Below are 14,051 nucleotides of genomic sequence, written 5' to 3'. Positions count from 1 at the left end.
TCACATGAATCTGTGTTCATCATCCAGCTTGAAAATGAATTTAGTTTTGCTCTGTTCGGATTTCAATTTTTTGTTGTGGTGGAAATTTGCATGGGCATCTCATTAGAGAAAGAAGGTTGCTTGGTTGGGTTCTTTCTCATACATGTAATAGAAGTGCACCAGTATATGAGATAATGTCTGTAATGGCTAATGCTATTATGCTTAGTATCATTCAGATCAGTCTTAAGCTTCTCTTGTATGCTGCATTTTTCGAGAAGGTCAATTCATGGAATTACATCTAGTTTGAAGTTTAATACAGCATCATCTTTGAAGTTTGCTGTGTTTTGAATCTGTCTTCCCTACAATTGTTCCGAGTCCTAATTTGATTCAATGCAAGCATTCACAGAATCACAGAAATTTACAGTGGCCATTTAGTCCATCACTTTTGCACCAACTCTCTGGAAAAGCATGATATTTGAATGCAATCTTCCTGTTTTTTCCTTGTAACTCTGCACACAATATGATTATTTAAATAGAAATAGTGTCCCCTTGAATGCATAAATGAACCTACTTCTGTCACACTACCAGGGACTGCGTTCCAGACCTGAACCACTCGATACATACAAAAGTTTCTTCTCACTATTCTTGATCTCTTATTTGTAACCGATATCTTGGTAATCGCACGAATGGCCACAATGTTAAGATCTCTATGCACCAATAATCCTGTTATTGCTGGTCCATTTTTCCTGTCCACTGGGTAAAGTGCTTGTGGTTTCTCTGCAGAATTTCTCTGCATCCATAGATGCATTTCATTATCAATACACCAGTGCAAGGGATGATGTTCCATTAGATTAGATTAGATTAGATTACTTACAGTGTGGAAACAGGCCCTTCGGCCCAACAAGTCCACACCGCCCCGCCGAAGCGCAACCCACCCATACCCCTACATCTGCCCCTTACCTAACACTACGGGCAATTTTGCATGGCCAATTCACCTGACCTGCACATCTTTGGACTGTGGGAGGAAACCGGAGCACCCGGAGGAAACCCACGCAGACACGGGGAGAATGTGCAAACTCCACACAGTCAGTCGCCTGAGGCGGGAATTGAACCCGGGTCTCTGGCACTGTGAGGCAGCAGTGCTAACCACTGTGCCACCGTGCCGCCCATAATTATAAGCAGTTAAATTTGCGGTTGTAGAACTTTTGGTGACCTAGATATATATCCTTCAGGATTTTGACTGTATGATGTTTGTGATAGATCCTGTGTTGACTGTTGTTTGACAATTTTCTTTGGCACATGATGGTAATAATGGAAAGGACTTCTGAATGATTTGGTCCATATAACATACCACATTCTCAATGTGGAAAACTTGTTCACCTTATAGTTTAAGGTTCTTTCACCGTGAACCTTCATGCTGTTTAGTGCTGTCGCTAACCCCATTTATGTACTGATGTTTATGCAGGTGCGTGATACATTATCTGTTGTTACCAGAATGCTGCTTTTTGTTTGGTTGCATCCTATTGTAACCTCTGGTTGCGTCTCTATAATCTTTTTTTTATAGATCAGCCCAATGTCCTGTGCACCACATCTCTTGCAAAATCACAACAAAATGTAGGACAGCTTTATGTGGATGCAACAGACCACATTTACCATACAGTTTGCTAGCTTTCTTCACCATGGCCACTGCACCAACATCAGCAACTGTACCTAATGCTCGTTGTCATCTGACTACAATGGCTTCCCATTTTTTGTAATCATTTATAAATCTGAGATTTCCTTGGCTGTTCACAGCAAGAAAGGCATTTACTGTTCCAAACTAGCTCTCATTTGCAAAACTGTCAACAGTGTCCAACATTTAATGTGATTCAGTGGTTGGACATTGCTAACACAAAATCTCTATAAACAAGAATTGAATTCCAAACAGACAGGAACTAAATTCTTCTCCAAGCTGGATGATAAACACAGATTCACACGGGCTTTCTTTCAGAACACAATTTGGAAGGCGATGTTTCCAGAAACTACCAAAGGTCTGTCAGTCAAAATCTTATTGCAAAATAATTCTACATGTGTGAAGAATTACACCAGGTTTGGACTGTCAGTTGGGCTAGCAATGTCATTCACTTGCATGTACTGGAAGCTAGATGCAGAAATACACAGAGCTATGTTCTTTGCAGACAGAACATGTGAGGAAACTGGACCTATTTCAACTCAACAGAACAAGTGACCGATATTTTGATTTATTTCACAAAAAAATGCCTTGGCCAATGCTTAGTTTACTTGTTATAACAAGCTAATGCTTGTTATTTAACTTTCAATCACTGTTGAACAGGTACATTGTCCATGCCAATGAATCTAACAATCAAATTCAATTTGCTAACCGATCACCATTCTCCCTTTCTACAGCATAAATGTCTTCTCCTCTTTGGTATTTCTCATGAACTATCCAGGAGTACAAGATGAAAAACTTTGGAAAGAAAATTTTTTTCAGCAATGCCTAAGTTCTATTCGACCAAAGGACTATTACTTTACAAAGTGGTACCTTGTTGAAAGTCTTTAAAAAAATGAAAATACATTACCCTTGTCTAGACTTTCCATTATTACTTCAAAAAAGTCAATAAAGTTGGGCAACATGACATTCCTTTTTGAAATCTGTGTTGACTATTCTTGACCATATTTTTGATTTGTAGAATTTATTTTCATTTTATCTAATAATTTCATTGTCTTTCCACATTAACTAGTCTAGTAATCCCTGGACTTGTTTTAACTTTTTAAATATAGAAATCACATTAACAGACTACGAGTCATCTGAAATGATATTTTTCCCAATAAATGTTTCTCTTCCTCAACCTCTTTCAATACACCTGATAGCAATCCATCCAATCATCTCCAAGTTTGATTGGTTCACTAGTTATCTCTCATGTTCTAATCTTAAATAGCTTATCTTTTCTGATCACTTCATCCAATGCCACATTTATCTCAGATGACATAATATTAATACCGAATTTCAATAACAAAACAAAAACCTGTTGCGTTACATTTTTGCTCATTTTTGAAGTGGTAGTAATAATTTGATTTAGGTGAGGTGGGAAATTGAGGAAGTTACAATGGAAATATTTTTCATATACCAACTGCATTAAGTGCATTTGGGCATTATCTGGTAAAATATTAAAGCAAAACTTTAAGAAGAAAAATTCCCATACACATTTTCTTGAAGAAAATTTGGGGTAATAGAACCTATTTTCCAATTTTTCCTCAGTTTAATACTCAAAATCTATATTAAAAATGTGTAGTAATTGAAAGCACAATCCACATTTTACATTCTTTTGAAAAGATTTTCAAAAGAACAATTGGCAATAAATTAGTTGGGTGAGAAGCTGCTCTTGCAAGGAGGGTCTGAGAAGCAATAAAGATTAAAATAGATAAATACTTGAGATGAGATAGTCTATTCTGTGCAAGACACTCATATTATAGTTTTATTATAATTTGATGCCACCTTAGAAGTACTGTACAGAGTCATAGTGTCATACATTACGGAAACATCCCAGACTAAACTCTTCCCATCTGCTTGCTCCTGGCCCATATTCCTCCAAACCTTTCCTATCCATGTGGATAGGGTAGAAGGTTGTCAAGGGATGCAGCAGGTCAGTTGCAGATATGGGTGGACAATTGGCAGATGGAGTTTAATCCGGCTGCAAGGTGCTGCACTTTGGGAGATCACATGTTATTGCAAAGTTTTCAGTTGATGGCAGGACTCTGAGCAGCATTGATGTACAGAAGGATCTTGGGGTTCAAGTCCATAGCTCCCTGAAAGTGACCCTGCAAACTGACAGGGTGTTAAAGAAGGCTTATGGCAGAAGGCTAATGAGAGAGTATGAACTATGAGAGGCAAGAAAAGCTCGGGTTGTTGTCTCTGGAGTGGTGGAGGCTGAAGGGAGACTTGAAAAATGTCGACAAAATTATGAGGTGCATAGATAGGGTTGATGGTCAGAATCTTTTTCCCCAGAGTTGAAATATATAATTACAGGGGCCATGCATTTAAGGTGACGGGGTTGGTGGGATGTTCAAATGAATATCGACTAGGGGCAGGCAGATGGGATTAGTTTCATTTGGCATCATGTTCGGCACAACATCATTGGCCAAAGGGCCTGTTCTTGTGCTGTTCTGTTTTATGTTCTACTTATCTCACTGTCTTTTAAATATTGTAACGGTGTCCACATCAACCACTTCATCAAAGTTCATTCCACATGTGAACCACTCTCTGTTTAAAAAAAATTGTCCCTCATGTCTTTTTTTAAATCTTTCTCCTCCTACCTTAAAAATATACCCTCAAGTCTTGAAATCTCTGAGGTAAAAGACACCTACTGTTAACCCTATCTGTATCCCTCAGGATTTTAGAAACCTCTATGAGATCACATCTTAATCTCCTATTCCAGTAAAAAAAAATCCCAACCTTTCTTTATAACTCAAACCTTCCATTCCCGGCATCATCCTGGTAAATCTCTTCAGAAACTTCTCCAGTTTAATAATATCCTTCCATGACAGGGCAACCAGAACTGGACACAGTACTCCAGAAGAGGTCTCACCAATGAGCTGTACATCTGCAACATGACATCCCAACTCCTATACTCAATCTACTGAGCAATGAAGGCAAGCGTGCTAAATGCCTTTTTAACCACTCTGTCTATGTGCGACACAAACTTCAAAGAATCATGTACCTGAAAATCTGCATTTGAAAGTAACAGTGTAAGCCAATGCAACAATGATAGATAAAAATTACTTACACAGGATACAGAAGAGTCTGTTCACCCCTGCAAACTGACCTGTAAATAGCAGATAAAGTAAGAAGAAAGAGAGAGAGCCCAAAGAGTAAGTAATGTGATCATTCAAAATAATAATGGTGTTTTTAAAGATGAGCTGTGTGAATAAAATCTGAAACTTCAAATTAAGAAATGTGGTGAAAAGGAAGAGAATGTGTTGTGCAGTTTCGAACAGTAAACTCAATACATTGCAAATATGGTAAAGCAGGATTCAAGTTAAAAGGAAATGTAAAATATCAAGCATGATTGTTGTTACTATGCCTCTTCTCCTATTATTAGGATATTATTTGAAAGCAAAAGGAAGTTGAATTTCTTTGAGTTTAGCATACTATTAGAACTCAATCTATTTTAACAATAAAGGTAAGGCTTTGATTGAGATAATGCAGGATCTGCATTTGAGAAGTGCTTGCTTCCACTGGTCTTACCCCTTCAGATCTGCAATCAGAGGATGTCAATAGCCATACCTAAAACTCCACACAAATCAATACCCTAATACTGAACACTAGACTCATGAGCATGAATACATTTAATTAGAGCTTTAAGTATCTGTAAACAAGACTGCTTTAACATTCACTTTTTCCTCTATTACAGTAACAGCACGTATCAGAGAATCAATGGGAGTAACTTTCCAGCAATAAAATGTTTGGAGAAGATAGTGGATTTGCTGGCTGGAATAAACTGGAATTGAATTAAAAAATAAAAATTCAAAAGGAGAATATTTGTATGATCAATTCCATCAGCTTATTATCCTGGCAATGAAAGTCAAAATGATCCACAATGACCTGGACATAGATAAAACAAAACAGTGAACCTTTACCAGCAAGAACTCAGTTGAAGCATCTAGTTGGAATGCTGCACAGAAGATGAAAAGGGGTCCTCCCTTTTTATACGAGAATTGGGGTTTTAATGGTAGAAGATGGAATTTCACTTTCACATTGGATAATTGTGCATTATTATTAGGCGCCATATGAATATTATAACAAAGTACTGGTCACTGTCAGCACTATTGCTACCAAAGATTATTTTAGGCACACTGAAACAGTATTATAGAAGAAACACTAGTATCAGCAATTTCTGGTTTCAGGCAGAACCTATATTGTCAGATTGACTCCAAATTTGTAAAGCTCTCCCATACAAATTAAGGTTCAATGCCCCTAACAGAAAGGCATTACACTTACCATGCATTTAACATCCCAGACATCAACATTGTAGAGACTATAATAAATTACAAAATGCCAAGTCTTTCAGGTTTAGGTAAGCATATGCCTTAAAGTTAATCATATTTTCTGCTACTGTGCTACTTCAACAAAAATATATTGCAAATCCCATTGCACTTCCAGCATCATAATGTTTGTCACTGCAAAAGAATGTCTGAGGAAATTCAGGACCATTGTTTTATTACTAAAGGCTATTTTTTTTTTCTCACTGGCAAGATTCCCAAACAAGATTCTTTGCAATTCTTGATATTCTAAATTTATAAATCGGCAACTTCACTCTGAGTGACTGGAATATATACACAATTCAACAGATGCGCATATTTGTTGCACACGGTTTTGACTTCCTTTACTAAAAAATTTTTACTATTTGTGAATATATTTTGATTAATTAGTTCCAAATTGTAATGAACTGCAACAGATTCCTCCAGCTAAGACCAATGAATAATGAAGCAAAGAATCAACGGAACCTTCAACACCCTAAAATCCAAAAGAACTAGAGAAACATTTCATTGAAAATGCATACTTGTGGTCAAAGCTCTGAACTCCCTTAAAGAAGGTGATATCTATAGACCAGGTCACGTGCAACTAATCTACAGATGAGCATGCGCTCTGGATAGAATCTTTCTCACAGAAGTTAAGTTTAATAATCACATCTTAATCATTATTCTGATTAAACAAAGTCATGAATATCAGTTTATTTTCTTGCAAAGTGGTTGCGACAAAATGTTGCATCTAATAGATTTAGTACATCTATACATACTGTCCTGTCTCACCTGATAGTTCTCATCTTGCAATTTCTGCTTCAGATATTCTTCCAGCTTCAACTCCCGTTCAAGTTGATGGACAGATTCATTTTCATAACTTTCATCATCAGTTCTAATGTATGATTCACCATCTTCTGCAACACTTAAAAAGAAATAGAATTTTAAAAGCAGCAGCTTTGCTTCATTTCTTTTCGCTCTATTTATGTTTGTATTCACAAATTTGATCCAGAATTTTGGAAGGAAATCCAGCATTTTTTCAGTCAAATACATGCTCTTACAATCACAGCTTAGCAAATGATAGTTAACCCTTCATAGCTGTAGTGCTCCCATTTTTCTGAGCAAAGAAATCAGAGGGCCAGATTGAGCTATGTAAGATTATGAGGGGCATGGTCAACGTGGATAGGAAGCAGCAATTCCATTTTGTTGAAGGGTCAATAATAAGGACTTTTAAAGTGAAAGGCCTAGAGGGGATTTGTGGAAAAGGCTTTTCATGCAGAGGATGGTGAGAATCAGGAATGCACCATCTGGGAGGGCAGTAGAGGCAAGAAACCTCACAACCTTTAAAAAGTATATGGACGAGCACTTGAAATATCATAACAATCAAAGCTATGTGCTAATTGCTGAAAAGTGGGACTAGTGTAGATTTAGAACTTTTTTTTATCAGTGCAGACTTGATAGGCCAAAGGGCATCTTCTGTACTGTATGATTCTATTATGAAATTGTTGTGCAGTGGTATTATCCCTTGTCAATAGGTGCGTGGTAAGGGGAGAGTGGGTGGAAGTGAAGGGTGCATCTGCAGTGAAGAGAGAACTATAGCTAAAATAATTTTCAGAACAAGGAATAAAGTAGAACTTTGTTACAAATGTCTATGTGCCTAACATTTCAAATCTATATTCAATTCAGAATGATAAAGGTAATAATTACTCATACTTACATATCACTTTGAATTGTTCCTGTTGCAGCAGCACTGTGCACATAGCTGGGGTTTCTTGCATTAATCTGAGCTAGAAAGGCTTTCTCAGAAGTTGGTGAAAGCACTATGTCATCTAAATGAGCACGACCAAAATCTGAGTCCACATTGCTTTCTGTCTCACTCCCAGCCTCTGCTGAAGTTAAAGCAGAACTATCATGAGCAATGACACAGATACTTTTGCTCTTCTGTATATAATGTGAGATGGTCTTCACTTTTATTACACTCAACTACTAAGGCCTAACATTATATTGTAAATGGGATAATGAAGATTGCCAATTTTTGAATAGGGATATCATTTGTTATATTTTCAACATAATGTAAGGTGAAGGACTTGAGACCTAGTAATGACTTTTAGGGAAAGTGAATTGGTGCAATAAAGCATCCTAAAAAATCTGCATCTTTTCTGTGCATGAAGTGATTTACTTCTCAAATACCAATACTTACATATAAAAATTCTATTAACTAGCATCAAAGATTTCTTTAATCTCTCGGAATCACAAAAAGATCTTCAATCAAAAGTATTGCATGAAAACTCCATCCTGATTTTCATGCATTTCTGAAATATTAGTGCAGTTGCTATTGTATTCCACAATTGCCAATTTTGCCATTTTGCTGTGGAATAGCCATTTCATGTCACAGATAGATTGTGACTCACCAAAGTTCCAGAAACACGTTGAGGGTTGCAAAAACATGTGCTTGAAACTGTCCCAAGATAAAACATGATTTCAGTTGAGAGTCTCAGTTGAAATAATTAATCAGCAATCTCATGTGAATCACATTGCTGTGGAGATGGACTTTTAGAGGGAAAGGGTCCAACATATTCCCTGCAATTCACATACAAGGTTATTCTGCCAGCTACAGGCAGCAAGGCCCTGTGGTTTACCAAGTAAAAATACAGATAGGGGCATAGGATCAGGTTGAAAATTTCAAATTCATAAGCAGTTAAGAAAAGGTTGGAAGATGTTCCCATATTGTGGTTGAAGAATATATATATATAAGAGAAAAACACTTCATGTGAAATTCTGTTCTGATCTTAAAAGTTACTAGACTGAGAAAGGGAAAGAATCAAAGTAAGCTCTTTGGTGCTAAGAATCACTTTGAACTGGTTCTATAAGAATTGAGTGCAAAGTTCATTTGTGCCAGAAGGAAAAGTGGATTTTTTTTGTAATTTAAATTACAAGTTGCCTGCAAGGTTAGACTTAAATCACTTAAGCTTTTAGAATTTTGTTAAGTGCAAGTCTATATAGATGAAACAATGACACAAGATTTCATATTTCATAACATTGGGTATGAGAATGAAAGTTGACAGTGGGTTGCACATGGGATGGAACTCTTGCACGGCAACTATGGTGAGGGCCATTTAATTTGGTGGGTAAATGATGAATCGAGACTCTGTTACTGATTAAGTCCGTGGTAAGCAGGCCCATGAACAGTCTTCCTGACTGCTGCAAATTCAGGCCCTTAAGAGGTCAAACACACTGGTATGCTTGTTTGCCATCTCTAAAGGTGTCACTATTTCAAATACGCTCACTGGTTGATCAAGACCTGGCCTTGGAAAGGGGAGTCTGCTGAGAGCCACATGCTGCCCTTATTGCTGACTTTCTTACACCCCTCCGGCATAAACTGTATTTCGCAACTGACCTATGGCCTGCATCCTGAGCCTCAGGTGTTGTTGTTTCAGCCACTGTCTCACCATGGCAATACCATTGAAAAGAGATTTGATCAGCCAGGAACTCTCAGTAGGTAGGCTTTCTGACCCAGGATCCTGACTCCAGGGAAAAGACTTGCTGCTGGCTTGACAACTGCCTGACTGGCATGAACTACTTTGTGAAGGAATCATCACTAGTTATTTTCCCAGTTCCTCTTTGGGGTCATTATTTCAAGACAGTCCACTTACTATCCTAATTCAAATAACACCCAAGTATGCCCACTCAGGGTGTCTAAATTTTAAAGTTAAGTCAGAATGCAATTTCAAACCAGACACAGAACTGTTATATTCTGAGTTATAAACTCATTGGTGTTCCTTAATTTTGGTAAATATAAGAAAATAGGTATTTTTAGAATTTGGATTTCTTTGTCATTCCTTAATTCACTTTTATTTTTCTTCACTCCACAATACTCCCATTGAATTGCAATAACATGGAGCAAATGTGTACCAAACGAAGTCCCTTACATAAATGCTTTTTTGAACAATCATTCAAATACAAGAATCTAGGTGACCGCTGCTTGGATATGACTGATCACTCCTGATTGGTTTCCCAGTACATGAGGTGATTGAGCAGTTGCTCAATGTTTCAGGCCATTGTGACAATCAAGCACTCTATCGCCATTTTGAAGGGTCAATTTTATCTGTTTGTGGAACAATAATTCTTAATGTGGCATAAGTCACAGGCCAGAAACATGTTGACTGCAGGTCCTCAATTGAACACAATAAGTTAACTGCCAGACTATTTCAGAAGAAATGGATAGAAGAGGCCTATGCTTCCTTGCATGACATTGTAAAACTCATGTCACTCTGTAGTTTTTTTTCCAAGTTACCTTATTGAACCTGGCTGCAGCAATAACCTCACCTCAATTGTAGGTCATTCTTCTGCAAGAAAGATGAAACATAAATCTTTGGAAGAATTAATGGATAGTGATCCCAAATGATTTATCCTCCAGAATCTACTACATTGTGGACAATTATAGCTTCCATTTAAGATTTATTGATTCCACAAAAGTTGAGATTGAATCTGGTGCCTTCTTGGTCTGTATGGTCCAGCAGCATATTGGCAATACCATGGACAAGACCCATACGAACACAGGAACATCAAGAGGCCATTTATCCCTTCCAGCTTGTTCTGTCAATCAATTAGATCATGGCTAATCTGTGACCTTAATCATTATCTTTGCTTCATATTGTTTAATACCTTAGTAAAAAGATCATAGAAAAAACAAATGCAACACTAAATGTTCTTTCTAAATACTCTCACTGCATGAAAATCTTACACAAAATGTCCTGAATATATCCTCTGGAGCAGAAAGCAGGTGTTGAGATTTTCTGTTATCTAGAAACACATCCTGGAAAGCTACTTGAAGGGGTTTTCACATGACAGCTACCTTCATTTTCATGCAACAGGTTTTCTATTCAATTAGGTGATGTACTGAAGGCTGGATGACCAATATAAAGGCTTTTCAGCTTGAGAACAGCTGCTGTTTGCATTAGAAGATAAATACACGAGAAGGTATGCAGGCACTCTCACCAACTTTTAAAATGCTGAATACAACCAGGTTTAGCAGCCAGGCCACCATTCATAGAGTGGCCTTTTATTCCACACATTCAAATCATCAAACTTTCCTTTTAGCCCTTAATAAAGCTTTAATAGTCTCAACTGGCTGCCCATCTTGCAGTGATAAGTAACCCTGCTGACCACTAATCTGCCTTGGAGCCAGAAGGCTTGGGAAACAATCATGATGGTGGCACCAGTATTCTTGAGCCTGCACACCTTCCCCCACTTACGGTATTGGCAGTATACTGAAAATGCCTCTAACATCTCTCACAGTATTTCACTAACTCAAAAACTGAATATTAACAGGCAAGGTATGCACAAGTTCAAGGATGAGCTGAATATGTTTATTTATAGCACAGTTTTGAGAACATGGAAAAGTCTTCTCTAGCATTATTTTTAGATCGCTCAAAACAGTGTTTCTGTAAATGATGTTGCTTGATACACATTTGCTCCATGTTAATACAATTCAAATGGAGTACATTAGAGCGAAGTAAAATAAATAAGGAGTGATAAATAGATTCAAATTTTAAAATATATTTTTATGCAGTAAAAAACATTCTGCATAATCACTTCCCTGAAAGAAGAAATTGCTCCATATTTCTATCTTAAATGTGCAACCACTCCTCACTCTGAGATTATGCTGTCTGGTGCTAGACTCTCCCACAAGGAGAAACAACTTCTCCACACTTACCCTGTCAAGTCTCCGAAAAATCTTCTAAGTTTTAGTAAGGTCGTCTTTCATTCTTCTAAACTCCAACAAGTACAGGCCCAACCAACTCAATCTCTCCTTTCTGACAGTCCAACATACTTGGTATCAGTCAAGTGAACATTGTCTGGACTGCTTCCAATGCCAATATATCTTTCCTTTGATAAGGGGCCCAAAACTGTTCACAATCTTACAGCTATGTCTGATAAGTGCCTTGTATAGTTTTAGCAAAATCTCTCTGCTTTTATATCCTTCCCTATTATCCGCTGAACCTGGATGCTAGCTTTTAGTGATTAATTGACGAGGACTCTCAAATCCCTTTGTTCTATAGTTTTTTGCAGTCTTTCTCTATTTATATAATATTTAGCTCCTCTACTCTTCTGGCCAAAGTGCAAAACCTCACATTTTCCTGCATAATATTCCACCTACTAAGCTTTTTACCCACTTCTACATTTTGGGATAGGGAATCTTTAAGATTCTCTATCCAAATTGTTGCAGAGGCTCAATCACTGAGCATGTTCAAAACAGAAATTAAAAGATTTTTGAATCTAATGACATAAAAGGAGATCACAGAAATTAGTACTGAACTGAAGCAGATGATCAGGTAGGATTTAATTGAATGGTAAATCAGACTTGAGGAACTGAACATTTTCATTGAAGCAAGAATTCTCCCTAGCTTCCTGTCCCTAATCTTTATGGATTAAGGATCATGACTACCAGTATGAGATCAGCTTAGTCAGCACAGACCATGAATCAAACTAGGGGGCCTGATTATTTCTGTTCTGACAGAGGGACACTGACCTGAAACATTACTTCTGTTTCTCATAACCTAAGCTTTCAATTTTTATTTCAAATTTACAGCATCAACAGCATTTATACAGTTGTATTGTTTATTATATTGTATGGTTCAGCTACTTATTATTAATTGCTTGGGAGATTAGATTAGGTTAGATTCCCTACAGTGTGGAAACAGGCCCTTCACACTGACCCTCCGAAGAGTAACCCACCCAGACCATTTCCCTCTGATTACTGTACCTAACACTTTGGGCAATTTAGTGTGGCCAATTCACCTGACCTGCACATCTTTGGACTGTGGGAGGAAACCCACACAGACACGGGGAGAATGTGAAAACTCCAGACGGACAGTTGCCTGAGGCTGGAATCGAACCTGGGTGCCTGGTGCTGTGAGGCAGCAGTGCTAACCACTGAGCTGCTGTGCCGCCCAAATAGCTAAAGATCATTAGCTAAAGTCCTTTTTATTTTTCCAGTAAGTTGCTCCCTTTCTTTCGTCCCTTTAAGATATTCTTGGGCTCTGGTTCCAAGGGCTTCGTTTAAGAGATTGCTATTTATGTCTAAGCCTTGTCAGGAAGTGACATCATAGACTGTGTAAAATGGAATCTCAGACTGGGACCACTTCCAAAATTGGTACAACACTTCCAATCAGATAGGCTTCACCTAAATATACCTTGGAGGGATCTGGGAGAGAAAATAGAATATGACGGTTGAAAACGTCATAGAAATTAAATAAAATTATAAAACTAACAGGGAGGGAACCTAGAGGTGAAAAGTTAAGAGAGAAACCACTTAATCATGAAAATTGTCTTTTGTAACAAAATTACCATGACCAATGATGAAAGGAACAAGCGGTATAAATTTAGTACAGGATTGGAGCTAAGTATGTCCAAATAAAGGACATTTTAGAAATGGTAGAGAAAGTCAGAAAAAGGAGAGATTGGGGTGTTATGAAATATTGTATTAATGTAAACCTATTGGCAGAAGGAAGAGATCCAAGTGAATGGAATTATTACGGGGAATCACAATGTGCAAGACAATCTCCACACAGTGATAATTTAACATATATACATGCTAATTCCCAAAAGAAGAACACTGTTACCAAATTATTTTATGTATAGGTACTCCCGCTAGAGGCTGGTGACCGGTGGTGTCCCACAGAATCTGTTCTCAGGCCTCTGCTGTTTGTAGTTTTTATAAATGACAGATGAAGAAGTGGAAGGGTGGGTTAGTCAGTTTGTCGATGGCACAAAGGTCAATGTGTTGTGGATAGTGTCGAGGGCTGTTGCAGGCTACAACAAGACATTGACAGGATGCAGAACTGGGCTGAGAAGTGACAGATGGAATTCAACCTGGATAAATGCGACATGATTCATTTTGGAAGGTCGAATTTGAATGCTGAATACAGGTTTAAAGATAGGGTTCCTGGCAGTGTGGAGAAACAGCAGAATCTTGGGGCCACGTACATAGATCCCTTAAAGTTGCCGCCCAAGTTGGCAGGAGAAAGTGAGGACATCAGATGCTGGACATT

General features: G+C 37.8%; 1 protein-coding gene across 19 annotated transcripts in view; it reads right to left on the bottom strand.

Moving 5' to 3' along the window:
- Positions 1-14,051, bottom strand: part of dtna (dystrobrevin, alpha) — a 302,593-nt gene that overhangs the window by 9,217 nt on the left and 279,325 nt on the right. For 9 of the 19 annotated variants that reach the window (XM_072570467.1, XM_072570465.1, XM_072570462.1 and 6 more), the window contains 2 exons: positions 7,715-7,886; positions 6,790-6,922 (listed from right to left, as the gene is read on the bottom strand). In XM_072570467.1, the coding sequence (XP_072426568.1) occupies positions 6,790-6,922; positions 7,715-7,886 (305 nt within the window). Of the gene's footprint in view, positions 1-4,763; positions 4,803-6,789; positions 6,923-7,714; positions 7,887-14,051 lie in introns of all 19 variants that reach the window. The other 10 variants (XM_072570474.1, XM_072570475.1, XM_072570478.1 and 7 more) reach the window with 3 other exon arrangements.

Source organism: Chiloscyllium punctatum, chromosome 5 (assembly GCF_047496795.1).
Source record: "Chiloscyllium punctatum isolate Juve2018m chromosome 5, sChiPun1.3, whole genome shotgun sequence".
NCBI lineage: Eukaryota > Metazoa > Chordata > Chondrichthyes > Orectolobiformes > Hemiscylliidae > Chiloscyllium > Chiloscyllium punctatum.
The sequence above is the reverse complement of the archived record's forward strand: the minus strand, read 5'-3'. Positions and strand labels throughout refer to the sequence as shown.